Source organism: Nanorana parkeri, unplaced genomic scaffold (genome assembly GCF_000935625.1).
Source record: "Nanorana parkeri isolate BGI_ZX_2015 unplaced genomic scaffold, ASM93562v1 scaffold2374, whole genome shotgun sequence".
In the NCBI taxonomy this organism is placed as follows: Eukaryota; Metazoa; Chordata; class Amphibia; order Anura; family Dicroglossidae; genus Nanorana; species Nanorana parkeri.
In genome coordinates this window covers 120,721-147,026 of record NW_017308642.1, presented here as the reverse complement: position 1 = coordinate 147,026, position 26,306 = coordinate 120,721, and the positions used below count along the sequence as shown (strand labels likewise).

The 26,306-nt window shown below is 40.0% G+C and overlaps 1 protein-coding gene across 1 annotated transcript in view; it reads left to right on the top strand.

Annotated features, from left to right (window-relative positions):
• The window catches only part of LOC108801537 (putative gamma-glutamyltransferase YwrD), a 46,324-nt gene that overhangs the window by 13,196 nt on the left and 6,822 nt on the right, over positions 1–26,306 (top strand). Inside the window, exons 5-8 of the mRNA XM_018573426.1 lie at positions 6,614–6,766; positions 15,460–15,547; positions 15,693–15,864; positions 20,159–20,321. Of these exons, the coding sequence (XP_018428928.1) occupies positions 6,614–6,766; positions 15,460–15,547; positions 15,693–15,864; positions 20,159–20,321 (576 nt within the window). The remainder of the gene's footprint in view (positions 1–6,613; positions 6,767–15,459; positions 15,548–15,692; positions 15,865–20,158; positions 20,322–26,306) is intronic.

Here is a 26,306-nt window from a genome sequence, read left to right as displayed (position 1 = left end):
AGGAGCTCCAGGTGGGGTCCTAATTTAGCTGGCTTAGAGGTGCCTGCCAGCTAAATTAGAACCCCACCTGGAGCTCCTCCCACTGGACCAGCGCTGACTGGCCGTCTGCTCACTGGGCTCTATGGTGAGCTCCTATGGGGGATCGTGACGGGTCACAGTCCCGCAGAGGAACGGGGGACCCAGAAAACCTCGGCGGGGGGCGGACACTATCGCCGATGCTGCCGCCGCTCGATTTAATACAAGGGATCTACTTAGATCGCTTGTATTAAACGAACAGCGGCTCCCACTGTACATTCAGCTCTGCTTGTCAGGAGCAGGGCTGAATGTACAAAAAGAAACTACCTGCCCGGCGCCCGAAACTGCATGTCCCGGGTGTCGGGCGATAGGTATTCGCTCCATAAGACACAGGCACATTTTCCCCCTCCTTTTGGGGGAAAAAAAGTGCGTCTTATGGAGCGAAAAATACGGTATATGTAGGTTTGGACGACACACTTTTTAAAAATCACTGACACATACTGTTATTAATTGATGCTCATTAATATTAATAGCTAATCAATTATCCTATTTTTTCTATTATCTATCACATAATAATTTTGATATGGGCACTTATAGGGGGTGTATGTGAGCAATAAAGCGATTTTGGATGAAATCACTTAACATATTGGGCTTACACTTACACAATAAGCCTCTGATAAGGGAAGTATTAATGTGGGTGCAATAAGAACTTGAATAAAAATGTTTCACATAGGTAATGGGTGATTTAAGGGATAATCACAAGTATTTTATTATGTTACGATTAATCAAAGTTAATGTCAATTAAGGTATCTCTATAAGGTATTTAATTAGGGAGCGTATTTGGGTCACTTATTAATTAGTTCTCACCACTCAGGAATTTAAATCTTTTATTATTACTGTAAATATAACTATTATTAGTGTAAATATAAATATCAAGATGTCATTGGGACTTGGTAGATCGAGGTATGGCAGCCCTAAGATTATATGGAACTTGGGGCTGCTATACCTTGACTGACAAGTACAAGTTCTTTTGGTGGACTGTTGATACTAGACAAATAGGAATTTGTATACATCATTTAGGAACACAAATATTTAATAGGATTCAAGGGACATTATTTTTATTGTAATTATAACTAATTAGTCGCCATCGTGACTTGGTTGATCGAGGTAAGGCAGCCTTTATTATTCAGCTATGTCGATCAGCTTATATGTGCAGATCTAAGATTATATTGAATGCAATGATTTAATTCTGGTTTTTAGATGCTATATATCCGGGGCGGGGTTAGGCTGCCGATGGTAGTCGTTTGCTCTCACTTGACTCGACCATTAGGGAGGTTCCCTGCTCGAGTCAAGTAAGCTGCCCTCAATGGGCAGCTTCTAAATTGTATTTCGATAGGGTACTTAGAGGTACTTTATGTAAACTGTCAGGTTTATTGTTGTATGTTTACTTTTTCTTAGTTTATTTGTTGTATTTTACTTTTAATTTTCGCCTTATTGGTCGGGGTGGAATGGGCTACCTAAATTGCTCTAGGTTCCAGTCACGTGGGAATTTCCTGGTAACAATGATATGGGCTTATTATCGATTTGGGTGGGGAATTGAGCAGCTACCTGGGAAGCAGATTGATCTAATACAGCCATTTACAAATCATGACTTCTGGTAGAGCTGATATTCGCATAGCTACACATAATGTTCAAGGCCTTAACCCGCCTGTTAAACGGCGAATGGCTTTCAATCATTATTTTTCCCAAAAAATAGATGTACTTTGCCTTCAGGAAATGCACTTCCCAAATAGTTATAATCCATTGTTTACACATAAACATTATACTCAATACTATTTGGCTAATGCGGCAGATAAATCTAAGGGGGTAGCCATCTTATTTGCTAGGCACGTCTTATTTAGATTACAATTGGAAATAAAGGATCCTGGAGGACGCTATTTGTTGGCAAAGGGTTATATTGGGGACCATCTCTTTACGATCATTTCTTACTATGCCCCCAACTCAGCACAAATCCCCTTTTTTACTGATCTTTTTACTACACTGTCTCCTCATATCGAGGAGACAGTAGTACTAGCTGGGGATTCAAATTTAGCTTTGGATCTTAAACTGGATAAATCTCACCCAACAGGGTCCAAGTTAAAATACCCCTCCAAACGTGGATTAAGGCTGGCAAAGCTTCTTCACTCGCACTATCTAGTGGATGCGTGGCGTGAGTGTAACCCCTCTACGAGGGATTACACTCACTTTTCGCATGCCCACGCCAGATCATATTTTTGTTTCACCCCAGATGCTTGTAGGCATGGGTTCGGTTAGAATCAGGGAGACTTCATGGTCTGATCATTCACTTGTAGTAATGACCTCTTCATTGGCCCAACCTGTTCGGGGACAATTTCATTGGAGACTCAATAACTCACTACTGAGTGATCCGGGTGTGATAGTGGAATTTCAAGCCCTTCTTACTGAATATTTTGGTATTAATACTCCTTCAGTTTCCTCGCCCATCACTAATTGGGAAGCCCATAAGGCAACTTTAAGAGGGTACTTCATTTCCATTGCTACGCGTAAGAAAAGCCAACGGACGTCACATATTTCCAAATTAGAGGGGGAGATGCTTGTCTTGTCCCACGCACATAAACGTAAGCCAACAAAGGACCTTCAAGACCGTATTGATCAAACTCGTTTGTCGCTAAATTTGGCCCTTACCACGGTGGCGGAGCAGAGCCTTCGTTGGTCTCATCATAAATTCTACTCCCACGGGGACGAAGCTGGCCACCTGTTAGCTGTTAAACTATCTTCTAAATTGCGTAATTATTCGATCCCTAAAATAAGATGTGCGATTGGGACATATTTACATAATCCTAAAGTGGTAGCCCAGGAGTTCGAATCTTTCTATACCCGATTATATGCTAACACCTATAATTCCTCTAAACCGCTAATACAGCAATTTTTAAGATCTGTGACACTCCCTAGTTTAGATCCTGAACATATAGCCTTACTGGAAGAACCAGTCACTCAATCTGAAATTAAACAAGCTATTAAACAGACAAAAATATCTTCCGCTCCTGGACCAGATGGCATTTCAGCTGGTTACTATAAGAAATTCGAAGAGATACTTTTACCCCATCCTGAATCTCTGTTTACAGCTATTGGTAAAGGCCACCCCCTGAGTCCACAAATGAATGAGGCGTTCGTAAGTTTAATGCCTAAACCTAATAAGGATCCAGGAGAAGTAGCCAATTATAGACCTATATCCTTGATAAATATTGATCTGAAATTGGTTACGAAAGTTTTAGCTAATAGAATTAATTCGTTTTTGGCTACCTATATACATAAAGACCAAGTGGGGTTCATTAGAGGGAGACAGGGGCCAGATCAAATTCGTAGAGCAATCGATATAATATCTTTGTTAAAGTCTGGATGGGGCGGGAAGTCAGACGCCACTGGCTTGTTGTTATCAATTGATTTACAAAAGGCCTTTGACTCAATATCTTGGACTTAACTTTTTACGCTACTGGAAGAGTGGGGGTTCGGTATCGGGTTTATGAGCTTACTTTGGAATCTGTATACCCTGCCTTCAGCTACTATTAAAATGCAGGGATTTAAATCAGCCCCAATTCCAATATTTAAAGGCATTAGACAGGGTTGCCCCCTCTCCCCTTTATTATTTGCCTTGGCGATCGAGTCCCTGGCTATTTCTATACGGGAGAATCTTAACATTAAAGGAGTACAATGTGGAGCCGGAGAACACAAATGTGCCCTTTTTGCAGATGATTTACTGCTGTTTCTTACGCAGCCATTGACTATGCTGCCCAATGTAATGTCATCTCTCGATAGATTTGCAAAGGTATCTGGGCTCTATATAAATACAGCTAAGTCTCTAGCCCTGCATATAAATCTTACCCCTGAGCAAGTGAACACGTTGAAAGCAACTTTTCCTTTCTCATGGTCGTTGGCCTCGCTACCTTACTTGGGGATCAACCTTACCCCCGCTTTCGATCTTTTGTACCAAGCGAATTTCCCTCCTATGTTTAAGAAATTGAAGGGGGACTTAGAAAGGTGGTCCTCAAGTAATCTTTCCTGGCTTGGGAGAATAAATGCTATTAAAATGACTTTACTCCCTCGCCTGTTATACCTATTTCGGGCCCTTCCCATTCCGCTCCCTAGATCAGAATTAAATGCATTTCAATCTAGCCTAGTGAAATTTATATGGGGAGATAAAGGTTATCGTCTACCTAGGTCTATGCTTTACAGCACTAGAGAGTCGGAAGGGTTGGGAGTACCAAATATACACCAATACTATCGTGCTGCACGTATCGCTCAGTTATCTGTTGTATATATAGCGGAGGAACCCCCAGATTGGGTCCTTATGGAGGCCAAGGCGACTAGAGACCTACCTTTAGATCTATTAAAGTGGATGCCTTTCAGATCACGACCATCCATTATGGCCCCCACTCTTTCCAACTCTTTGGCCCTTTGGGATAGGGGAAAAACTAATGGAAACATTAGTTCACCCCATACCCCCCTTTCCCCCCTATATCAGAATCCAACATTTAAGCCTGGTATGCACCCCAAACTATTTCAGTGGTGGCTGGACAAGGGTTTATACAGAATTGGCCAATATTTTAAGAGGGGGAGTATGCAAAGAGTATTTAAGCATGCCCTTGTCAGAGTTGTTTCGCTATTACCAAATCTCTCATTATCTACGTATTATACTAGCACAAAGCGACTCTGGCAGCAGTCTCACCCCTTACGAACGTTGGTTTCTTCAGCCCAATAACCAGCGAGGCGCAATCTCTCTGCTCTACTCCATCCTGTCAGAGTCTCCCCCTAAACAGCCATATATGTTGTCTTGGGAGCAGGACCTAAACATGGTTGCTCCTGAAGGGATATGGAAGCGTTGCACGAGGGTGACAACTCGGGGTATGCTTAATGTCTCATTAATGGAGGCCAATTTCAAAGTCTTCTCTAGGTGGTACTTGGTGCCCTCTAAACTGGCTCGTATGTATCCAGGACTGTCACCCCTGTGCTTTCGAGGATGTGAGCTTGAGGGCATCATGTGTGGTGGTCATGTCCCCGTGTTCGGGGATTCTGTGGAAAAGTTTTTAACTTAATAGTTCGGGTCACGGGAGTGCAGGTACCTAGGGACCCCAGATATGCCCTTCTCAATGAAACCGTTCCCGGAATCTCGAAGCATTGTCCTGGCAGCTAAAATCACCATTGCTAAGGCCTGGAAAACACCTAGGGTGTCATTGAGGCATGTAAAGATTAAGCTGTCGTGGATTATGACTCATGAAAGTTTAGCAAATAATCTTACGGATAAAGCTGTGCAATTTGAACACACCTGGGCAGGGCCGCCGTCAGGGGTCTTTTTTTTTTGCTTTCACCGCTCCAAGCTTGAGTGACGTGACGTGCTTAGTGTTCTCTGTACAGTGCTGCGGCATATGCCACAGCTATATACATATATAATCATAATGTGTGATTGTGGGGGGACATTAGAGTGTAATCTCCTCTGTACAGAGACTGATGTGACTGGCTCAGTGTTCTCTGTACAGCATTGCGGTATATATATGTATAATAATAACAGTGTGACTGGCACAGCGTTGCGGGGGGGGTTATTGCGGACACTGTGCGGTGGGCTGACACCAGGCGGTGCGGGGGGGCCCTAGCCTAAAGCCGTGTAAGGGGCCCCGAAATTTCTGATGGCTGCCCTGCACCTGGGTGCCCTGGTTGGCATATACAAGCCCTACAATAATGTGAGAAAAGTAGGCAGATTATAGACCTTACTCCACCCCGACCAAATTCAACACAATTGCTTATTTTGAATATTAAACTTTCGTTTTTATTCTTTTTGGGGTTTTTTTGGTTTTTTTTCTGTTTTCTTTTTAATTGTTGCCTTGTCTTAAGGTGTAATGTTGTATTTTGTAATTTTAATTATTTGATGAAAACAACAAAAACTTTTGAGGGTAAAAAATACATAAACGCTTCATGCAGTTTAAATTGCTTTTACTTGGGTAAGAGTTCCTTGGCTTCTTAAGGGTTAAAAAGTTTACTTGCTTCTCCATCTTTGTAATCTTAGGAGGGGTTTTGAGGGTAAGGGGTTTAACACCTTTTGTATTGTGCTGGCTCATTTCATTATTTGTAAAATAGATTTGAACACTGCCTGTTCTAACAAAGGGTTAAAGGATTCAAAGCTTGGCTTCTATATTGTATGATAATTAAGTTATTGAGAAAAACACAACCAGCACACAGACTTACACAACTGGCAGAACCTATAACTAGGGATGTTCCGATACCGATGCTAGCATCGGAATCAGGCCCGATACAGGGCATTTTGACAAGTACTTGTACTTGTACTTGGGACTGAAAAAGTGGCATCGGGACATCCCTACCTATAACCCTTCCCCACTCTCAATTGGCTATAATTGCTTTCTTTACCTTGGATGGAGAGATTTTGCATATTTCTTGTAACCGTGAGCCGATAGCAAGTGAGGAAAATTCTCCCTCTGCAGTCACAGACAATGATAATAACTTTACAGTCATTTAACTGTTTCCCATTGTATGCTAAACTAAAAAAAAAAGTGCTTTGATGTACTTGCAGGTCTTATCTGAATTAGGCAAGAAAGGGTTCTATGAAGGAAGGATTGCACAAGCCATCGTAGAAGTGGTGCAGAGCAATGGTGGTGTATTGGACCTTGATGACTTGTCAAGTCACCTAACTGAAAAAGTACAACCAATCTGCACTACATACAAGGTAATGATACAATGAATGTATTATATCATAAGGGCCACCTACATGGCATTATTACAAATCATATTCCCCACTACATGGATTGAAGTGCTGGTATGTTGGTGCAACTAGAACACAACATCTACCAACCAGAATGTACAGTGTTAACTGGGCTAAATATGGCCACAAAAAAACAATAACCTGGACACATGTATTATTTGTTACAGTATTGCTACGTGAAACAGCAAAGACCTTAGTATAGCCAATAGTGATAAGTATGTTGTCTGTATTTTGTAAAGTAAGAATTGTATTAAAGTAAACCTGTGCCTAGACTTTGCACACTAACGTATTTACAAATAATGGGCAAGCAAGTACAGCTATAGACATTGTGGAGAAATTTATCCTCAAGGAGGCACTGAAATTTTCCCCTTACTTTCTATAGAAGCAGAATATTGCCAACCTGTCAGCCATCTAATTTTCTATTAAACCTTGGCAACCACTGTATTCATGCCCCTTCTCTTGTATTACAAATGACAGCTCAGGTAGCTATTGTTTGGAAAGTGTCCATTGGTGCGAATAGGTCGGCAAGTATTTCTCTTTTGTTCTTGTCAGATTTCATTCATCGTGATTGGCAAAGATCTACATTTCTGCGTGATGTGATTGACAATGGATGTGCAGCGTGGGACATTTTTTGTGGTTGTTTATTTTTTAATAAAGGGTGTCTTCATTTGTTGTTTAGTTTTTTGTGGCTGAGTACGGTACTCCCTACTACGCCCGTAGACCTTCACAGCCACTGGGCCAGGTTTGTGGGGAAGAGGTTGTTGTCCTGATCATGTCCTCACCAGGTGCTCATGCCCTCCCCGTGTTGAGGGCAAGTGGCCTGGCATGGTTCAGCAGGAGGGAGGGGAGGCGGGGTGCATGCTCATCCTTCCGCCTCCTAGACAACATGCTTGGAAAAGGGACTGTTAATGGATTTTGGGGGGACCCTATGTCAATTTTCTTTGTTTTTTGCATGGTGTTCCCCATTAAAATCATTCCTGACCCAAAGGGCCTGGTATAAATTCTAGGAGGGACCACACACCAGGTTTTTTTTTACATAAGGTCCTTAAAATCTGCATATTTCTTTCTTTGTAAATGCTGTAGTAAGTTGTATACATTGTACAGATGAGTAACTCTCAAGGCAAGTGTAGGGCATCCCTCAAACATGGTATTTAAAGGAATTATGCATTTTTAATGTTGCCCCTTAAACATTTCGAGATTACCCTTCACAGCGAAACCTTATTTTTTGCATTGCCTATCTCCCCATGCACTTTGTTTGTTATTCCCTGCCTAATAGCCTAAAAAATGGCCATTCATGATTTATAAGATTCAGCTTTTATTGTATTCAATGGGGTTAACATTTGGCACGGGAATACAGAGTGTGGATAGTATGTTGGGGAAAGTGAGCAGTATATAAGGGAAGGTAGGGGAGGGAGTATTAGCATTTAAGTAATTTTGTTCAGCTTAGTGAGCCATTCTTGCAGACTGGGTGGTTATTTAGTTAACCAATGCAAGGGTATGCACATTCTCCCTGCATAATCACATGCATGGTCAGGAATTTTATAAAGTGTTTCCTCAGCAGGGAGGAGTAGTGCAGTAAGTACTGTGCCATAGTCTGGAGTGTTATCAGAGACCGCAGTTATAACACAGTGAACCTCTTTCTATGAATGGAAGATAATGGGGCAATGGCACCTGTGGTGAACCTCCAGCATCAGTCAGATAGTGATGATAAAACCAATACAACCAGTAGTGTTCTGTACCATCATGAGGGTAACTTGTAACCATTTTGCTGGGTGGTTGCATTTTGAGAGCATTTGTAGGTGGTGAGATGATTTTTTTTTCCAGTCCTCCTCTGTGATTGCTAAATATTTCTCCAACATCCTGCAGAATGGCTCTGTGCTGGGGGATGTGCGGGGAACATGTGGGATGCAGGATATAAATTAGGCATCTTTGTGATATCGTCTGAATGCATAGTGGTTTCAGTGGAGTCAGTAGTTCCACAAAAGATGGAAGGCTGAGATATGGGGATTTGGCCAGGGTGATTTTGGTCAGTTAAGATAGATTTCTCATGATAGTTGAGGTTGGGGTCTATATCAAGGTATGGATTGTAGAGAATGATCCACTATGGCTTGGTCCAAAGCCACCCACTCTGTATTCGTGTAAGCTGTCACACCCAGTAGTATTTATGGCAGACAAATTCCCCATTTGTCTCGCTCTCGAGGTAATGGTGAAAACATGGCTACTCTCCCAAACCAAGAAAAGCATGTTTTTATCTCACACTTTCAGATCACATTGCATGTTTTTTAATGAGTGTAACTTTGCGAGCATAACTCTGCAAAGCCTGAGAATAAGCCATTGCCCCAGATCGCCTGATTTTCCTGTAATTGGTCACTGTCTGTGTCACATTGTCTTTCTTTGTGATCTAGCACACGGGAGATCAGTTTTGCATGACCGGACTCCCATGTTGGTACAATGCTGCAATATAGTCTTACAGCAGCAAGTATTATCAGCTCATCTTGTACCCAGACTTGAGAATATGAGAAAGGAAATGTATTGTTCATTCATGAGCATGTCGAGGGATTTCCCATGTTAAATATAACATAGTAATATTAATCTCATAAGACTGATCTTCATGAGAATCAAAATCACCCATGTAGTACTAGCCATTAGATGACATATACATCTGCTTGTATCAGACATCATAAATGGGTGTATCAACTATAAAATATGACATCATCTCCAACCTTGCTTAAATGCTGACATGTATTGCACATTGTACACAGAGGTTGAATTACTTCCTTATTTTTCTATTTTTAACATTTAAGAGCATGCATAGGCAACAAATCATAGGACACACTGCTACTGTAATAAATTAAAAAATTAATGTACTTTTCTCCTGCACTTGAACAACCAGCTTTCACATAAAACCTGAATATGATCAACTCGCATTTCTAAGTTCTGTAATGTAATTATGTAGTAATAATACATCTTTATTATTTGGGTGAATATTCTATCCATCGAAACATATTAGTTTATGTATATGATCTACTGAAACACTTTAATACAAGTCCATGAAACATAATTTACATACTAAAATGAAGTCTACTCTTCCTGTCCTGCTAGAAATAATACAGAGTAGTAGAAGCCCAACCCAGCCACTGGCACCCAGCCACATGAGACAAACACACCCAGTTGGATTTCCTCAATACTCAAGTCTCTGTGAACAGCTTATGATGGCAAAATACACCTAAGCACGATGTACTATTAGCAAGAATTCATTAACATAGATATCCATGGAGACTCATCGGAGAATGGCACTGACCACGATTACAAAAGACTTGATTATGGTTTTGGCATTGGCGTATACACCAGTTATATGAGTCAGAGTATCACCTATCCCGATCTACAAACAAACTAAATTTTCAGTGAACACACCCATCAATTGCAGTATATACAGTTTTGCTTAAACATTAGGATATTTGAGTAAGCATTAGTTTATAAAAAAGCAAACTGAAAGAAAATGTTTGCCTAGTATTAAGTAAGTAACACCATTAAAGCATATCTAAACCATAAAACAAATATGTAACATATTGCATTACTTTTTTTTTCCAGGTATTTTGAGAATTTCATAAAAACAAGAAAAAAATGGTACCAGATAAAAAAATCCCAACTGTTGGCAAGTGTTGCCTTGGCTATATACTATTTTTTTTTTTTTGGGGGGGGGGGGGGTTAAATTTAAAGAGACTTTATTATTTTACTTGATGGATTGCTTAAGTTGTATGACTGAGCAATCATTTATTGTTTATAGTTTTTTATGGTTATTAATTGTTGTGGTTAAACAATGAAGTGCCACAGCCATTTCCACCAAATGTATTTTTTCTTACATTTTAAACTGTTTTTTTTAAATTTAGTTATGGTGTTTGAACATGGTGCTGCTGTCAATTCCATGCTATCTTCATAAAGTTGTGGGGGAAAAGGGCAGGTTATTGTGCTTCAGCTGTCTTGTGTGGAATAAAGGGGCCACAAGTGTAAGAGGATAAGAGTTGATTAGTATGGTAATATAAGGTCTAAATGAGTAAACAAAATGAAATAATCCTCCTTAGTAATGGGCTTGAGGAGCTGCAAAATAGATGAGACTTCTGCTCAGGGGTTAATACTGAAGTGAGACAGGGCAAATACAGGCATGTAGATTAATTAGGGATAGCTTTCAAAGAAGCTAATAAACTGGCCATGATGACTATACAGTATATGTATTAAAAGAAAATGTATGCATGTGTGTGTGAAACTGATTAGTCATATTCTCTTTTACTCTCCATGACGTTTATAGGGTTATGCAGTTTCTTCGTGTATGGTGAAATTTTAGGTATAATATCTCAGTGTTAGACCTTTACTCATTGTGACCAGTTGTCCCTGTGTAGGTTGCAGGTATTTTCTTCTGATAAATGTAAATTATCAATAGTAAAGATAAGATGGCATATAAAGATTGTCCTTTAAACAAAATCGTTGTTGTTACATAGTTACAAATCTAGATTAGGCACACGCACGCAAACATAAATTGTGTTCATTTTTCCGCTTCAATAAATGTTTTTTAAAATGTTTTTATAAAATACAACATAACAGTGATTCCACAGTAAAAAAAGTTAGGACAATACACACTGAGCCTGACTGGTGACAGACATCAGAGGACATCAGGTATATAGGAACCACTTTGCATAACTAAAGATGAAGAAGTCTCACAATAAAACATGTGATGAAACGGGAATGGGAACACAACAAAACTTTTTCAACTGTCATCAAAGTGTGAAAAGAGGTAGTTTAAGCACTTAATGTTTAGGCCCCAGACCCCCCATAAGCCCAATGAACATTTGCTAGTTGATAAAAGGTCTGAAATTCAAAAGGAAGATACTCAGGCGGGAAGTTAGCAGTGAAAGAGATGAGAAAAGACAAGGGGGTCAAGGCAGGCAAAAGAAGAAACCACTGGGTAAAATGGATTGGAGGGGTGGGGGGTGGAGAAGGTAGTGGGGGAAGTCAGGTATAGTGCCAGACCACTTCATCACTAAAGGCTTGGGAGGTACTGAGGTACTGGGGATATCCCTGTATGTTATAGAGCCAACAGTGTGTAGTCAAAATCAATAGGTAATGCAAGTTATCAGTGAAGGCCAGGTCATTTAAACATATATATTATATAGTTCAAGACTACGGGTTCAAGACAAGGGCTAGACTAAATACTAAGTTATTTAGTGTTCTTGGTGACTTTGCACATTTGACCACTGGGGTGGGTCATACAAATCAATAATATAATGTAGGCAGTGTGTATTTTGTTGCATGATGTATTGGTACGGATTGACACTTTTCACATAGCACTAAAGGAATGTCTAGCATTGAGCAAACTGTTACTGGATATTGGCACCAGATTCCACCACACAGTTTCATTTGTGGGAAATAGTGCAGACGCTCTAAAATGGGCCATGGCATGGTGTCCTGTACTTCTGTGACAGTGGAGAACCTCATCAGAGTCTCGTGAAATTAGATGTGTAAGTGGTTGGCTACTTCAGGCTTCATCTATTACTGCTTAATAGGCCTCTAAAAAAAACAACCAAACCCCAAACTATTATTTCCCCAGAGCCACACAGAACAATTTGCATCTTGGCATATACTTTCTGTATGTACTATAAGCATTAACATGGAGGACACTAAGTTCCTGTATATGGGGGTGCAGGTGTCCTCTGCTTTCAGTGTCCATCACTATTTGAGCCTTAAAGAGGACCTGAACTCTGAAGCTATGCCCAAAAAAAGAAAAGTAGAGGGCAAATAGTTGTAGGCTCTCTGCTATTGATCTTTTCCTCATAACTAACTTATCCTGCCTTGTTCCGCAGTGTGTTTGTGTGGAGGTGTTCATCATTGTACAGGAGCATGATTTTTCTTCCTCATGTCAGAGCTGATAAATGTTGACCTGATGACAAGGATAATTTCATAAACAGCTCTTGGTTGTAATGGCTGCCAGCTGAACGATCCACTTGCTGTTGCATACTCAAAGATTTCAACAGTTAATCACAGTTTTTCACACAGACTTGAGGAGCTGCTCATCCAAGGCTCTGGGGCTTCCACCATGAACATAGCTGTTCCCTTTTGTTTTCACAAAGCACAGATACACAGAATGAATGAAGCAAAAACAGAGAGATGCAAGCAGTGCAGATTCCTTTCCAACAAGCAGCTCAGTATTGACATGATCAAATCTCACTCCATTTGGTGAGACTAGCAGTTTGAGGGATCAGTGCCTGAGATCTCACACTGCAGATATACAACTATGAGGCTACAGGCACATTTGCATACAAGGAAGTAGGGATGTTCAGATACTTTTCCAGCTCCAAGACTAGACTAGAGCAAAATTCAAAAGTTAGGAGGCAGAGTTCATTTTTAAGGAGCACACGGAGCTCCTGGGATTTGTACATCCCTGTTTTTTTAAAAAATCAGATAATTTTTTTATTGAACATTTTTAGACAAAAAACAGTCCACACATGTAGAAAATCAAATGTCAGAGTGATGCATAGACATAGTGAAATAAAAGAAAATAAACTACAATACGAGAAACAAACCAAAGTAAAACAAGCCAAAAAATAATAAAACATAAGACAATACAGAGGCGTACATACATTAGTATCGCAATGAGCTGTCCACAATGGAACTTCCCCACCCAGCCTACAACCACCCAGATAGCCAATCAGCTCTGTCCCACATATGATTCTACTTAGTCGGCCCAATTTCAGTTTCCACCACATATACAACCCGTAGCCACAGGCCCAGCCTCAGGTCAGCTCGCCCTCCCTAACCCATACTCCCATGTGACGCCCTTCCTCTATAAGACAGCCAGGCGGCCCACAATTTCTGAAATTTGTTCAGGCTCCCTCTCTGCTTATATGTGACCCTCTCAAACTCCACCATTCTGTCCAGTTCCTCCAGCCATAGCTCCAGTGTGGGGGGGAGGAGGAAACCCACTTCCGCACCACCAACCTGGACGCAGTAAACAGAGCCCTCTTTATAGCAAGCGATGTGTGAGGAGTCATCCCCGGTGTCCCCAGCAATCCAAGAAGGCAAACCGTACATCCCTGTTTTAATGTAAGAAATGTTTTTATAAATATATATTAGGGATGCACAGATACCATTTTTTCAAGTACTGATACTTGTCCAAGTACTTACAGATACAATTACTGATACATTTATGTTTATTTTCATGTGACGGTTTTTCTAAAACAATATCGACTAATGATTTCAGGACAGTGGTGGAGCGCCAGAGCCAGGTCCCAGCTGCAACTGCTACAACCCTGGTAGTTCTCATGAAAATGCCAAGTATCTGCACTGGTATCTGAACTGATATCTGAACATCCCTATTAGGAAGAGAGCTGACATTGTTCAGGAGCAATCCATGACAAAAGCTATATTTTTTAAGGGTGCTGCTTATGCACAATTAAAGTGTATCTGCAGCCCAAACTTTTTGGATAGAGTGGTGAGGTGGCACATTCCACTGTATTTGGCCTGGTGACCATTTGTCACTGCAACTGAAAGTGAATTAAAATCAATCATTTTCAGTTGTCGCCAAAACAAGAATAGAGTGGAAGTCTTCCAATAAAGATACTTATCCCAGTGACAGCGGTCTAAGAGAGGATTTCCCTCACAATGGAGGAGAGGGATTTTGTCTTGTTCCTGTTATGTCTACAGAACAGGATGTAGCAAATCTCCCCAATAGGATGCAGAGGGTAATATACAAACTTGACAGGAGCTTTTGCCATTCCTTACTGTATCTGAAAATGAAAAATGTTTTTTTGTTTAGATATACTTTAACATTTCTAGATGTTCCCCTAAAAAAAAAAAAAATCTAGATGTTCAAAAATCCTTCCTTTTGGATTTCAGGTTCATGTTAAATGCTGCAGTTGTACATAGAGTATTGTGTTTGGTACAACATAAATTATTATCCTTTTATAACCTCTTTTAAGAAGCTGGCCAAGGCATTCAAAGAAATAAATGTTCATATAAAGGAAGGTGATAATAGGTTTTATACCTGTGTTATTTTTTTTTTTCTTAATTGGTTTCTTCGTCGAAAAGTTAAGAATTATAAAGCAGTTTGAAACATTGCAAATTCTCTTTAAAACAGAAAGTAATACTAGTAGCATTATTGCTGCTAGTATTCTTTCATTAATCATCTTATTGACAATAATTTCCATTATTCGTCTCGTTTTCATCTCCTACAAAGTTGTTTTTCCAGTGATTTTTGCTTTGCTTTAGTGGGTGTTTGAACAATGTTCAGTTTCTACTCAGCAAGGAAAGCTGACTAGTTCTAAAGTCTCCAGATCTAGTTCTACTCAGCTTGATTATTATGTGGACAAGGTGGTGTAGCCACTGGCATTATCTCATCATGGAGGGTTTTCTTTTAAATTGAATCTGTAAAAATTTACCTTTTTTATTTTATTTATTTTTTCCTTTCAATGTTTCCATTTAATAACAATTAATTGGATTAAGACATGTGAATAAGATATTTTCTTGGAGGTTAGACTTCAATTTATTCGGATTACTGCACAGCATAGCTAGACATGTGCTCTTACCCTGATGTTTTCATATTTTGTGTAACTGTCAAAATTGCTATTGCTCTGTTATGAAAGAAACACATTCTTTTGTTTCCTTAGGGAATAAAAATTTGGGAAATACCACCAAACAGTCAAGGAATCACTGTTCTCATGGCTCTGAATATACTAGAAAACTTCCACATCAAAGGTACAAAAGTAGTTTATAAAACCAAAATGAAAGTACTTGCAATTGTATTGGTTTAAAGCGTTACATAATGTTCTTTTTGTTTTACTGAAATTGTGCCTCATTTTGATCTATTTCTTGATTAACAATACACTCTTCCTAATTGCAGAGATGGGTCATAACAGTGCTGACTACCTCCATATAACCTGTGAAGCTCTTAAACTAAGTGTCTGCGACTGTCAGTGGTACTGTGCTGACCCTGCAGTGTTTCCAGTTCCCACTGAAGAGCTCATTAATAAAGTATATGCTGCAAGACAAACCAGCCGTATTAATTCACAGAGGTAAGCTTTGTATATAACAGAGCTATTATATAAAAATAAACAGTCTGCTGGCAAAGGATGATTGAGTTAAAATGACACTAAACTCAGGAATTAAATCTTTAAAATGCATTTAAGTACCCTATTAACAAAAATGTATCTTATTTGTGTATCACTCGGCTGTAGATCCTCAAATCATCTCTGAATTGGTGCTGACATTGTCCTTCCTTCTGGAGGGTGGACACTTTTGTTTCCCATGGTTCCTGTGTGTGCTACAAAGTAGCCACTGCTCCAAGCTCACTCCTGTGATGGGCTACAGTGATGGACTATCTCATATTTAGTTTACTAATTTGTATTGAGATTGTAGTCCATCACCTGGAGTAAGCTTGGAACGTTGGTTACTTTGTGACACTCTCCTGCCTTCTGGAGGGGGGCCTTTTTTGTTCCCCATGCTCCCTGTGTGTGTTGTAAAGTAGCCGCCACTCCAAGCTCGCTCCGGGGATGGATTACAATCTCAAAACAAATTAGTAAACGAAATATGAGATTGTTGTACGTCACACGAGTGAGCTTGGAGTGGTGGCTACTTTACAACACACAGGGATCATGGGGAACAAAAGTAGTCACCCTCTAGAAGGAAGGACAGTATCAGCACCAATTCATGGATGATTTGATACACAAATAAGCTTCATTTGTTTATAGTTGAGGTACTTGAATGCATTTTTACAATGTAACTCCTGAGTTTAGTCTACATTTACGTGTCTTGTAGCCCATCCTTCATAATAACTAACTGGATAGGACAAGATATGTTTAACAAAAATTCTTAAACCTTGCTTAATATTTCCCCCAGCTGCCATTTTTCAGTACAGGTTAGATGTTAATTTGGGTTCAAAAGACAACATAGAAAAGTTTCTGACAAGTCCTATGAGGCTTAATATCCACACAAGAGCAGGTCTACTAAGGCTGCATTCACGTTTGCGTTTGGGGTTGAATATGTGAGTCTCACCAACATGAGACTCATTCAGTTTTGGGCAAGAAGTTAGAGGAAGCTATACAATCATCCGTGGGTAATCACAGCTGTTGGCATGAGTCTCACAGAGCAAATCATGAGACTCACTAAATTGGCCTCAATTGCAAGTGTCAATGAAGCCTAAAAAAAATTAAAAATAAAAACACAGCAGGATGACCATCTGTGCTGAAACTTTCAAAGTACAGCTAATATTTTTTTGCTACACATATATGGTAACAGTCTTGTTCTGTTTCCTATTTTTAGCGAAGAGTTTAAATTCTGATGCTGCTATAAATACAAGGTGAAGGATTGTAAAAAGGCACTTAAATGCTTATTGGCCTCAGAGATTTCCAACGTGTTATTCTGGAATTTTACCAAGCAATCTCTGATAGGAATCCCCTAGGTTTTCTGATTGTGGAGTAATGTATGTAATGCCATTGTTTTAAATAGAGCATATAAACCTTTTTGTAAGGTAAATTGTTGGTATAACTTATGCTCTCTGAGCTATAAAGATTTATAGGCGGTAGATGACTTCATGACCACAGCCTGGCCCCCTGTGATACTGGTACCAGTGTGTGCATGTGTACTCTAGATAAAAATGTTTACTTTACTTAACTGACGGGGCTACACCATGGAAATGACATGGCCATAAAAGGGATGCAGACTTTGGAACCTTTGTGCTTTATTTTCTGCCAACAATAATCTTTTGTGTTCATCCAAAATATGACACAGCAGTGCCACCTAGGAACCTACGGTCTCTACAATCTATAGATTAGCAGATCCTGTGAATCATGTACAACACACCAGAGCTGTAACAGTTTTAACCTCTTATATCCGACTCACATATAAAACATTTTTGTTTCATTTTTTTATTGCTGTACTGTATTTTATACAAATAGATCATATAATATTTTATATTACATTTTTTGGAAAGGTGTTTTATTGATGAATATTTTCAGCAATCAAGCTGGGCACAGGTTTCTGTGTGTACAGTACTTGTTTCTTTCACTAATTCTCACATTCACACATTGGTCTCTGCCAACTCCCTCCCAAATAGAAAAAACAAGGTCAAAATACCTTAATATACAGTAATATAGTGTACTTTCAGCACCTCTTAGCAGCTGTTAAGTATTGTATCGTCTTTGCCAATGATTAGTACAGAAAGTTTGGAGTTTAGGTCATATTCTTTATTGGCTAACAGAAGTTATTAAAGATTTTATTAAAGATGCAAGCTTTTGGGATTCCTTAGATCTGTTAGTCAGGCTGAGAAAGGAATCTAAGGAATCCTGAAAACTTGCATCCTTACTACCTTAAGTTAGCAAACAAAGGGTCTTCCTAAACAGTACAAAGCCCTACTGAGGTTGGTTCAAAATTTATACCAGTGTCGGAACTGTTGTTACCATGGACCCAAATTTTTTAAACGTGTTTGGGCATGCCAAGCGAATATAGAGTTGTTTGTATTTAGGTCAAATATATTTTCTGCCATAAAAGAGCTGTGGCTGTTTGATATGTTTACCCATAATATTACATTTCTGAACAAATCTGTTCAGCAGGAAGCAGCTCTTTTAGCAAGGTGTTAAGGGCAACATTAAGAATACTCAATTCCTTTAAATAATATGCTTGTGGGATGACTTAAGCCTGCATGTGAAGTGGTAAACCTGTAGGATGTACTAAACCGAAAGTGGCATTTACAAAGAAAAAAAACACTACAACAAATTGGTGCTAAATAATATTTCCTGTTCTGTTTGAAAACAACGTGGATGGGGATTATGGGGATTCCCTTTAAAATCTATTCCAGATCCTTATCAAGTACGGATTTTATGGTGCCCAATGCAAAAAAAAAATCCAGCATTGGTCTGCCTGCGTTCTAGCAACCAACGACGCTCTGCAGGCCTTGTCATTAACATAAGTTAGCTGGCCCACCAGAAGTGTTGAAAGTTAGGTACTGATAGGTCGTCTATGTCCTTCTGGGTATGGAAATAGATTCTGTTAATACATGGCACTATACTATTCCAGGTAAACTAAAAACTTTGTTTTCAGTTGGCATAGCGTAATGAATGGTTAAAACCTCTGCCAGGATATTCTTTGCTGTCTGTGTATCATTGGGGAAATTTCCATTCTCTTCCTGGACCAGAGATGCAACAGAAAGTTAGAGGAAATCTCTCAAAGTGAAGGGAATTCCTGTTTAAGTCAGCTGCCCCAGAACAGATGTCCCCACTGGAAGATTTCCCCTTGCCTCTGGTTCTGGAGACAGCTCTAACATTTTGTATTTCCCCTCGCTTTCATTCTCAGTGAGAATGATCAGCTGTTCAAATAGAGGGGTGAATCTATGCAATGGGGTCACAGACAGCACTTTATCCAAAACTAAAAAAAAAAGGTTTTGACTATGTGTAGAGATAACAATATTTAATTACATTAAAGAAGAACTCCAGGAAAAATGTGTATTAACCCTTGCAGTGGGGCTACCCCTGCACCGCAAGAGTTAAATGCTGTCACATTGCTCCCTCCAGCCTGTCTCCACCTCCGTGATGGACTACAATCTCATGTTTAGTTTACTAATTATATATTGAGATTGTAGTCCATCACGAGAGTGAGCTTGGAGCGCTGGCTACTTTACAACACACAAAGGGACCATGGGGAACAAAAGTATCCACCCACCAGAAGGAAGGACAGTGTCGGCACCAATTCAGAGAGGATTTGAGAATCTACAGCCGATAGTTAAGGTACTTGAAGGTATTTTTAGATTTAACTCCTGAGTTTAGTGTCACTTTAGAGAGACTAAAGCAAAACAAACGACAAACGCACTCAACAATTTGTTACCAGTTATACAGTGCCATGATGCCTTTCTACTGTACCACTTTAGAGAGACTGTCACCTTGGCCATTCAGAGTAAAGTGACACGTCTTTGTAAAGGGCCCCTCCAAACCCCTGATACTTACTTTGCTAATGAGCCTCTGCTATTCCTGCCTCTGACACAATTGGCAATAAAATCCCATGTGCTGTTAGATGATAGGACACGTCACTCCCTCAGTCATGTAACAGTGCTCCTACCTAGCAATTGGCTGCTAGACCCAAGCACTGTCACAGGAGAGGAAGTCACATGCTCCCCCATACCCAGAAACATTGGGCAAGCTTGTAGTGCCTCTTTAAACTGTAACAAAATGATGAAAGTGAAATACATCCATTCAATCCCAAACAATTTTGTTCTATGTTAGAACTTTTATTACATTGACCACAATGTGTTTTTTTCTGCATACTATAGGGACCTATTTTATGATGTCACTCACATTGTACAGTCTTTTTTTCATTCAGAGTTTCAGAAGCAAATATCCATGGGAGCCCTTTTAACACAGGAAGTGACACAGTATACTTCACTGTAGTGGATGCACACGGGAATGCTTGCTCATTTATCAACAGCAATTACCAGGACTTCGGTACTGGACTTGTTCCAGAAGGCTGTGGGTTTACCTTACAGGTGAGCAGCATTTTCAATACACTATGTTATGACATATTGGGATTGATTTACTTGTAGTCTATCTTAAGTCTTTTTTAGTCATTGTCACTAAAGTAAGGGAAATGTTTCAATAGGGACACTTGTTGAGGTGTCAACTGCCTAAAAAGCTGGTGGAGATATTTCCTCATTTCCTGTTGTGCCTAAAGGACAGGAAGCAAATATATTTATATGAATTTATACTTAAAGTGACCTTAAGGGCAAATGTCGTCGTCTCCACCAAAATGCGGGTCTCCTATCCAGCGCTGACTCCTCTGTCCTCCTCTTTTCTCATGTCCCACGGTGTCTGCATGCGGGTGCACGCTGCTCCATATACTTACCTTGTGTCTCTCCTCGTCTCCCGGCCGAACATCTGAATTGCGAATGCGCCCGACCCAAGATCCTTTGCAGCCGCCTGAAAAATTTTCAGAAGTTTAGACGGGAGCGCGTGTCGGAGACACAGGTAAGTATTAACCCTTTGAAATTTTTTTAAAATATAGTTTTGCATATATCTACTGCTTGCTAGCTGTAGATATATGCAAAAACACTGGAGTGTTTAATAACCCTTTAAGAATCTTAATTTTTTTCTTGTTCTCAAACGCACACAGTTGTAAACATATGAGCACTAATATAGTAAACCAACAGGGAATCTAATTTTTATTCAACCCATTCAAGATGGCCCTACTATACTTTTACCTTGTCCCAGGCCATTCATTGAATTTTTAAAATTACTATATGAAGGCCTAATATGTGCTAAAAAGGCATTAAACTCATTTTGGTATGCAAAGCGGATAAAAACGTATTAATGAGTAAAATGCTGCATCCCAAAGCATCACAATTTGAGCTGATGCAGTCATGTTGCTTTGCTTTGTTCGAGAGAATTCAGCTTATACCATGTAACATTCAAACAATACTAAAGTACCAAAATACTAATCTGCATTGTGTGTCTTGTTAACAAATGAGATTGTGAAGGATCATTGGATCTCATTGGCTCATTGGATCTCTGCATTGCTCTGCTGATCATGAGGCATTCTGGAGCTATAAAGGTAAAGGTGCCCATACACCCTTCGTTCAGAAATCGTCCACAAATGGTCTTTCGATTGATAATTGACCAGTTGATGGGGAACCTAATGATATTTTTTACTGTACTCCTGGCCGAATTTTCTTGATGGGCGAGGCTGGAAAACTTTTTTCGAATCATACGAAAATCAATGGATTATCTTTTAGCATTGCTCTTGGCTCTTTCTCCAGACTACACAAAACCTCCCCCTTTGTTATAGAAATAAGAAGAGGGGTAGGTGTTCTGTAGTCCCAATATACTTCTTTTCATAGAGTGAAAAATCAGCTCCTCTGTAGATACAGTACAGTTTGTGAGTTTTGCCACCCTAAGACAGGAAGTGTGGCAGGATCACTAGGTAAAACTAAAGAAAAAAGCCTAAAAAGGAAAGTAATGCAGCCACCACATCCAAGGACTGGTGAGCTGCAATATACTACATTTTTGTTTCCTGTGTTTAGATACACTTTGGGGGGAATTTATTAAAACGGGAGCAGACAAAATCTGGAACAGATTTGCACTGCAACCAGTCAGCTTCTCTGTCTCATTTTCAAATCTTACCTGAGCAAACTGAAGAGAGATGCTGACTGGTTGCCATGGGCAACTGCTCCAGATTCTGTTTGCTCCAGTTTTGATACATTCCCCCCCCATATTTAAATGTTCATATGTTTGGGCAGCATACGTACTTATCTTGTGTGACATTTCCCTAATGGATCATGCTGAGTGGTGATTGAACATGTAGTCACTATTTTATTTTAATGTGATTAGATTGCGTTTTACAGCAAACACTGCAAACAAGAAAAGATTTTACAGGATAATTTTGGTGACAACTGTCTTTTACAATTTAAATATATTTTAAAGTATATCATACAGTGGAGGCCTATAGACTTGTAACAGAATAGTAACAATGCATTTATTGCAGCTAATTTACATAATCAGATAGTCGCAAATGTGTGTTTTCATGAAGAGAAAATTGTAATTGTCATTAGCAGCACATGGCCTTGTTCTGAAGACTCCGCCGGTGACAGTGTTATGCCTGTGAGGGGGTCCCTGCTGTCATCATCATCTGAATACTGTATCTGCACCTTGCAACACCTGAATCAATAGGATATTATAGTACCCTGTGTTTGAAAGATTACCTGACTCAGGTCAGATGTTTGTTATCTCATATCCATGAACAACATTGTGTATGCTGTCCAGTCCAGTGAGGTGTGCTCAGAATTGTATGTCAGTGAAACAAAACAGCAGCTACACCAGCGTATGGCACAGCATAGAAGAGCCAAACCCTCTGGTCAGGATTCAGCAGTATACCTACATCTAAAGAAAAAAGGTCACTCCTTTCAAGACAGTCAAGTACGCATCCTAGACAGGGAGGAGTGAAACATCACAATGCTGTTTTAACACCTCTCTCTGGGCAGGTTAATATCACCTCCTAGCTCCAATTATGCAGGTGCAATCAACACCTGGTTGCAACTAACAGATTATGTGGATTGGAGCGACAATCACCATATTTATTCCCAGAGAATTATTGTACAAGTTATTCTGAATTGAGAAAGCTGGTTGGATGACCAGTGAAACGTCTTCAAGAAAAATACAGCAAGTCCAGTTGCCTTGGCTTCTTTGTTACAGATATACCATGACCTAGATGAATGAGAACCTTCACAGACTCATATCCATTAATACAATCAGCCCAGACAGACAGATAATTCTCTAAAAATAAGACATTTACCCATCTTCAGTCTTATTAGACCACCACTGGAAACCATAGAGATGTTGTCCACAGTTTGACCAATTAGTGAATGTACTGAGCATGAAGTGAGAGTGTGCCATTGTTTTTTTTCTCCAAAGCAAAGGAATGATTGGCTTGCACAAAGATTTTCCAACATGTTGCATTTGTCTGATGACCAGTTCTAGTGCCATAAAGTCTTCATTATAACCCTTTAGCAAAGGTCTATGTAGTCCAAACCTCCACTGATTTTTGCAAGCAATGCTTGATCTTTTGCATAGAGAGATTGGATTGTATATGGCTACCCTTAAGATACCAATTGACACGTGATGGTTACACAGTCTGCCTGACAATCCTTGTATTTGTAGATAGATGGGCAGATATCACCTGGAGAATGAGAAAGAGGGAAATATCTCCCTATCCTTACTTGACTCAAACAAGCACCAGGAGCTGTAGTCAGCTGACATCTGTGCACATTGGGTGCTTCATCTTCTACATAACAGCTAGACAAGCTCCCTGTGTGACAACATGCCACTTTGACTGCCTGAGGTGTATGGTATCACGAGAGGCAATTTACATACTTCATAACACCTACGAGTGATATCATTTTTAAGCTGGGATCATCCCTTTAATAAAATTATCAGTTTATATTTCCCATCATTTAGTTGCCCCCGTCAGAGTGAGCCATCATGTTGGATAACTTTGGCTAGCTATTTTTTTCCCTAGAGATGAGCCAAGAACAGAGATTTTTGAAATACTTACACTATTAGATCATTCACTTCCTGCTTTGAAACTGCAAAATTACTTCAGTTTGCCAAAGCAGTGCACACTGGGATTGCCTTGTCATCAGCAGAGCATTGCTAGGAAATCTCATCTTCAGATCTCAGGGAAAAGCATTTTTCTCCCCTGAGATGATGTGCATGGTCACATGTCCTAGTCACATGTGCCAGAAACCCAGGAAGTAAAAGTAGAGCTAGTAATCTGCCCTTAGTAAACATGGCCAGTTGGCCACTGTCAGAAGACTGGAGAAGAAAAGAGAAATAAGGTATGCAAAGAATACAAAGCCTGCAATTATCTAGAAGTATGTGTTTGTAGATTTGTCATTACTAAACATTTCCAAAGGTGTGTTTGTTGTTATTTTAAAGATATGGGTAAAGGTCCACTTTAAAAACACCTATAACCAACCAAAATGTGATATGCAAATATGTCAAAACCAAACCTAGTTGATCCAATATAACCAGGGCTTGAAAACGAGGGCTCTGTGACGAGAGGATGGTGGAGCCCAACGAGCAGATTCGCGGCCAGCCGTTGCAATTACACGGCCGGCCGGGAGCTTAACATTCAAGTGATTGTGCGGCTCTAGAGACGCTCACTCGCTTGTATTAGCAGCTATCACTGCTGGGCCCGAGATCCTCTGTTCCCGATGCGGCCGGGACCGGCACGGCTCTGTGACAGGAGATCAAAGGGAGTTCAGAATACGAACTCCCTTTGATCTTCTCTCAGTCCCTGAATGCAGGAAGTGATGTATATTGCATCACTTCCTGCATTCAGTGTCACTCTCCAGCTACAGAAGCTGATGAAGCAGATATCTGCTTCATCAGCCTCTCTGGGGGTCCCTAGGTGACATTAGGGGTCTTGGAGACCCTTGATGTCTCCATAAAGAGGACCTGTCATGTAAATTGGCTATCACATAGGGGGCTTCTTAGTCCCCCATGTAATAGCAATAAAGTTGTGTGTAAAAAAAAAAGTAATACAAAAATTAAAGAATCACAAAAAGATTCACGTAGGTGCACATAGGGTGCGCCTACGTGCAAAAACGACGATTGCGCCGCACATGTTACATATCGCCGCAAACATCGGAGTGAGAGCAATAATTTTAGAGCCATTAATCACTGATAACACTAAACTGATGAGCAGTAAAAGCGTTTTAATCGTCACCTATTGGCGTTTTTTGCAATTTTGCGGGCGCACGCAATTTTAAGGCTTGAGATGTTTGTGTCTATTTACCCGACGTGGCCCCGACTTTTATGTTTTACTAAAAATATGGGTAAGAATAAATGTTTTATAACATAAGGTAGGGAAAAAAATTTTTTTACATTTATGGTACTTTTTTCATTATATAGTAAAAAAATAAATAAAATAAACAAAGAAAGCTCTATCTGTTCCCAAGATGTTAACATAATTTGCAAGGCCATAGTCCGGACATGCTGACTGGTGAAATTTTTGACTTACTGGTGAGACACTATCAAATTTTTCAAGCCCTGAATATAACAGTGTATATTCGTATGAGTGCAAAGCTGTGCTCAAGTTCATAATGTCTCCAGCATGAATCACAATGATTGATTGTAATGTGTAACGATCAAATCAGTTGTTGTAACCTCCACCAAATCCAATCCACTGCTCACACCCTCCAGAAAGCACCTTACCTTACAAGAAAACCTTAGGGATAAGGTCTGACACCGCAGATCCTTTTTGAGGCTGGGGTGGATATTACCCAAATTGTGGAGCTGCTTATTACTGCTGTTTATTTGTCCTTTTTTTCCCCTCTATGCCTGGATTACCATAAGCAAAGCAAAAGGTATTCCATAGGGAACACAGTATGATACCAATAAAAGTTTAATCAAAATGCTACCAAAATGCGCACCAAGTATGCACACAGATCGCAAACCCTACCTCTGTAGGTCTACCTCCCCAGGTGAGCACTCACTTGTTGTCATCACTCACTGGGTGGAGGTGAAGGTCTGCCTGCATTGTGTGATTATCCTTGCCTGAGAGTAAAGGTGGCCATACACTTTACAACCATCGCAAGACTTTAGTCTTGCGATGGTTGTAAAGTACTTAAAAAAATGTACGATCTGCCCATCTTGGACAGGCAGATTGTACTCTCGATCATCGCAAGCCCGCCCCCCTGAGGGCAGGCTTCCGATGACCGCAATGCTGAACGGGCAGTGTGCATGTGAGCACACCGGTGTCAATACTTTTTCCCAGTTTTTTTGGCTAAAATTAGGTACCTCGGCTTATATTCGGGACGGCTTATACTCGAGTATATACGGTATATGAAAAGAAAGATCTCTAGGCTTAACTGCCCTCTAATGGCCAGTAATAAGCTTGCGGGGGGCTGAAGAACATGAAAAAATGCTCAGTTCTGCCATCCACGCTAAACAGCATGAATGGGGAATCCAACACACTC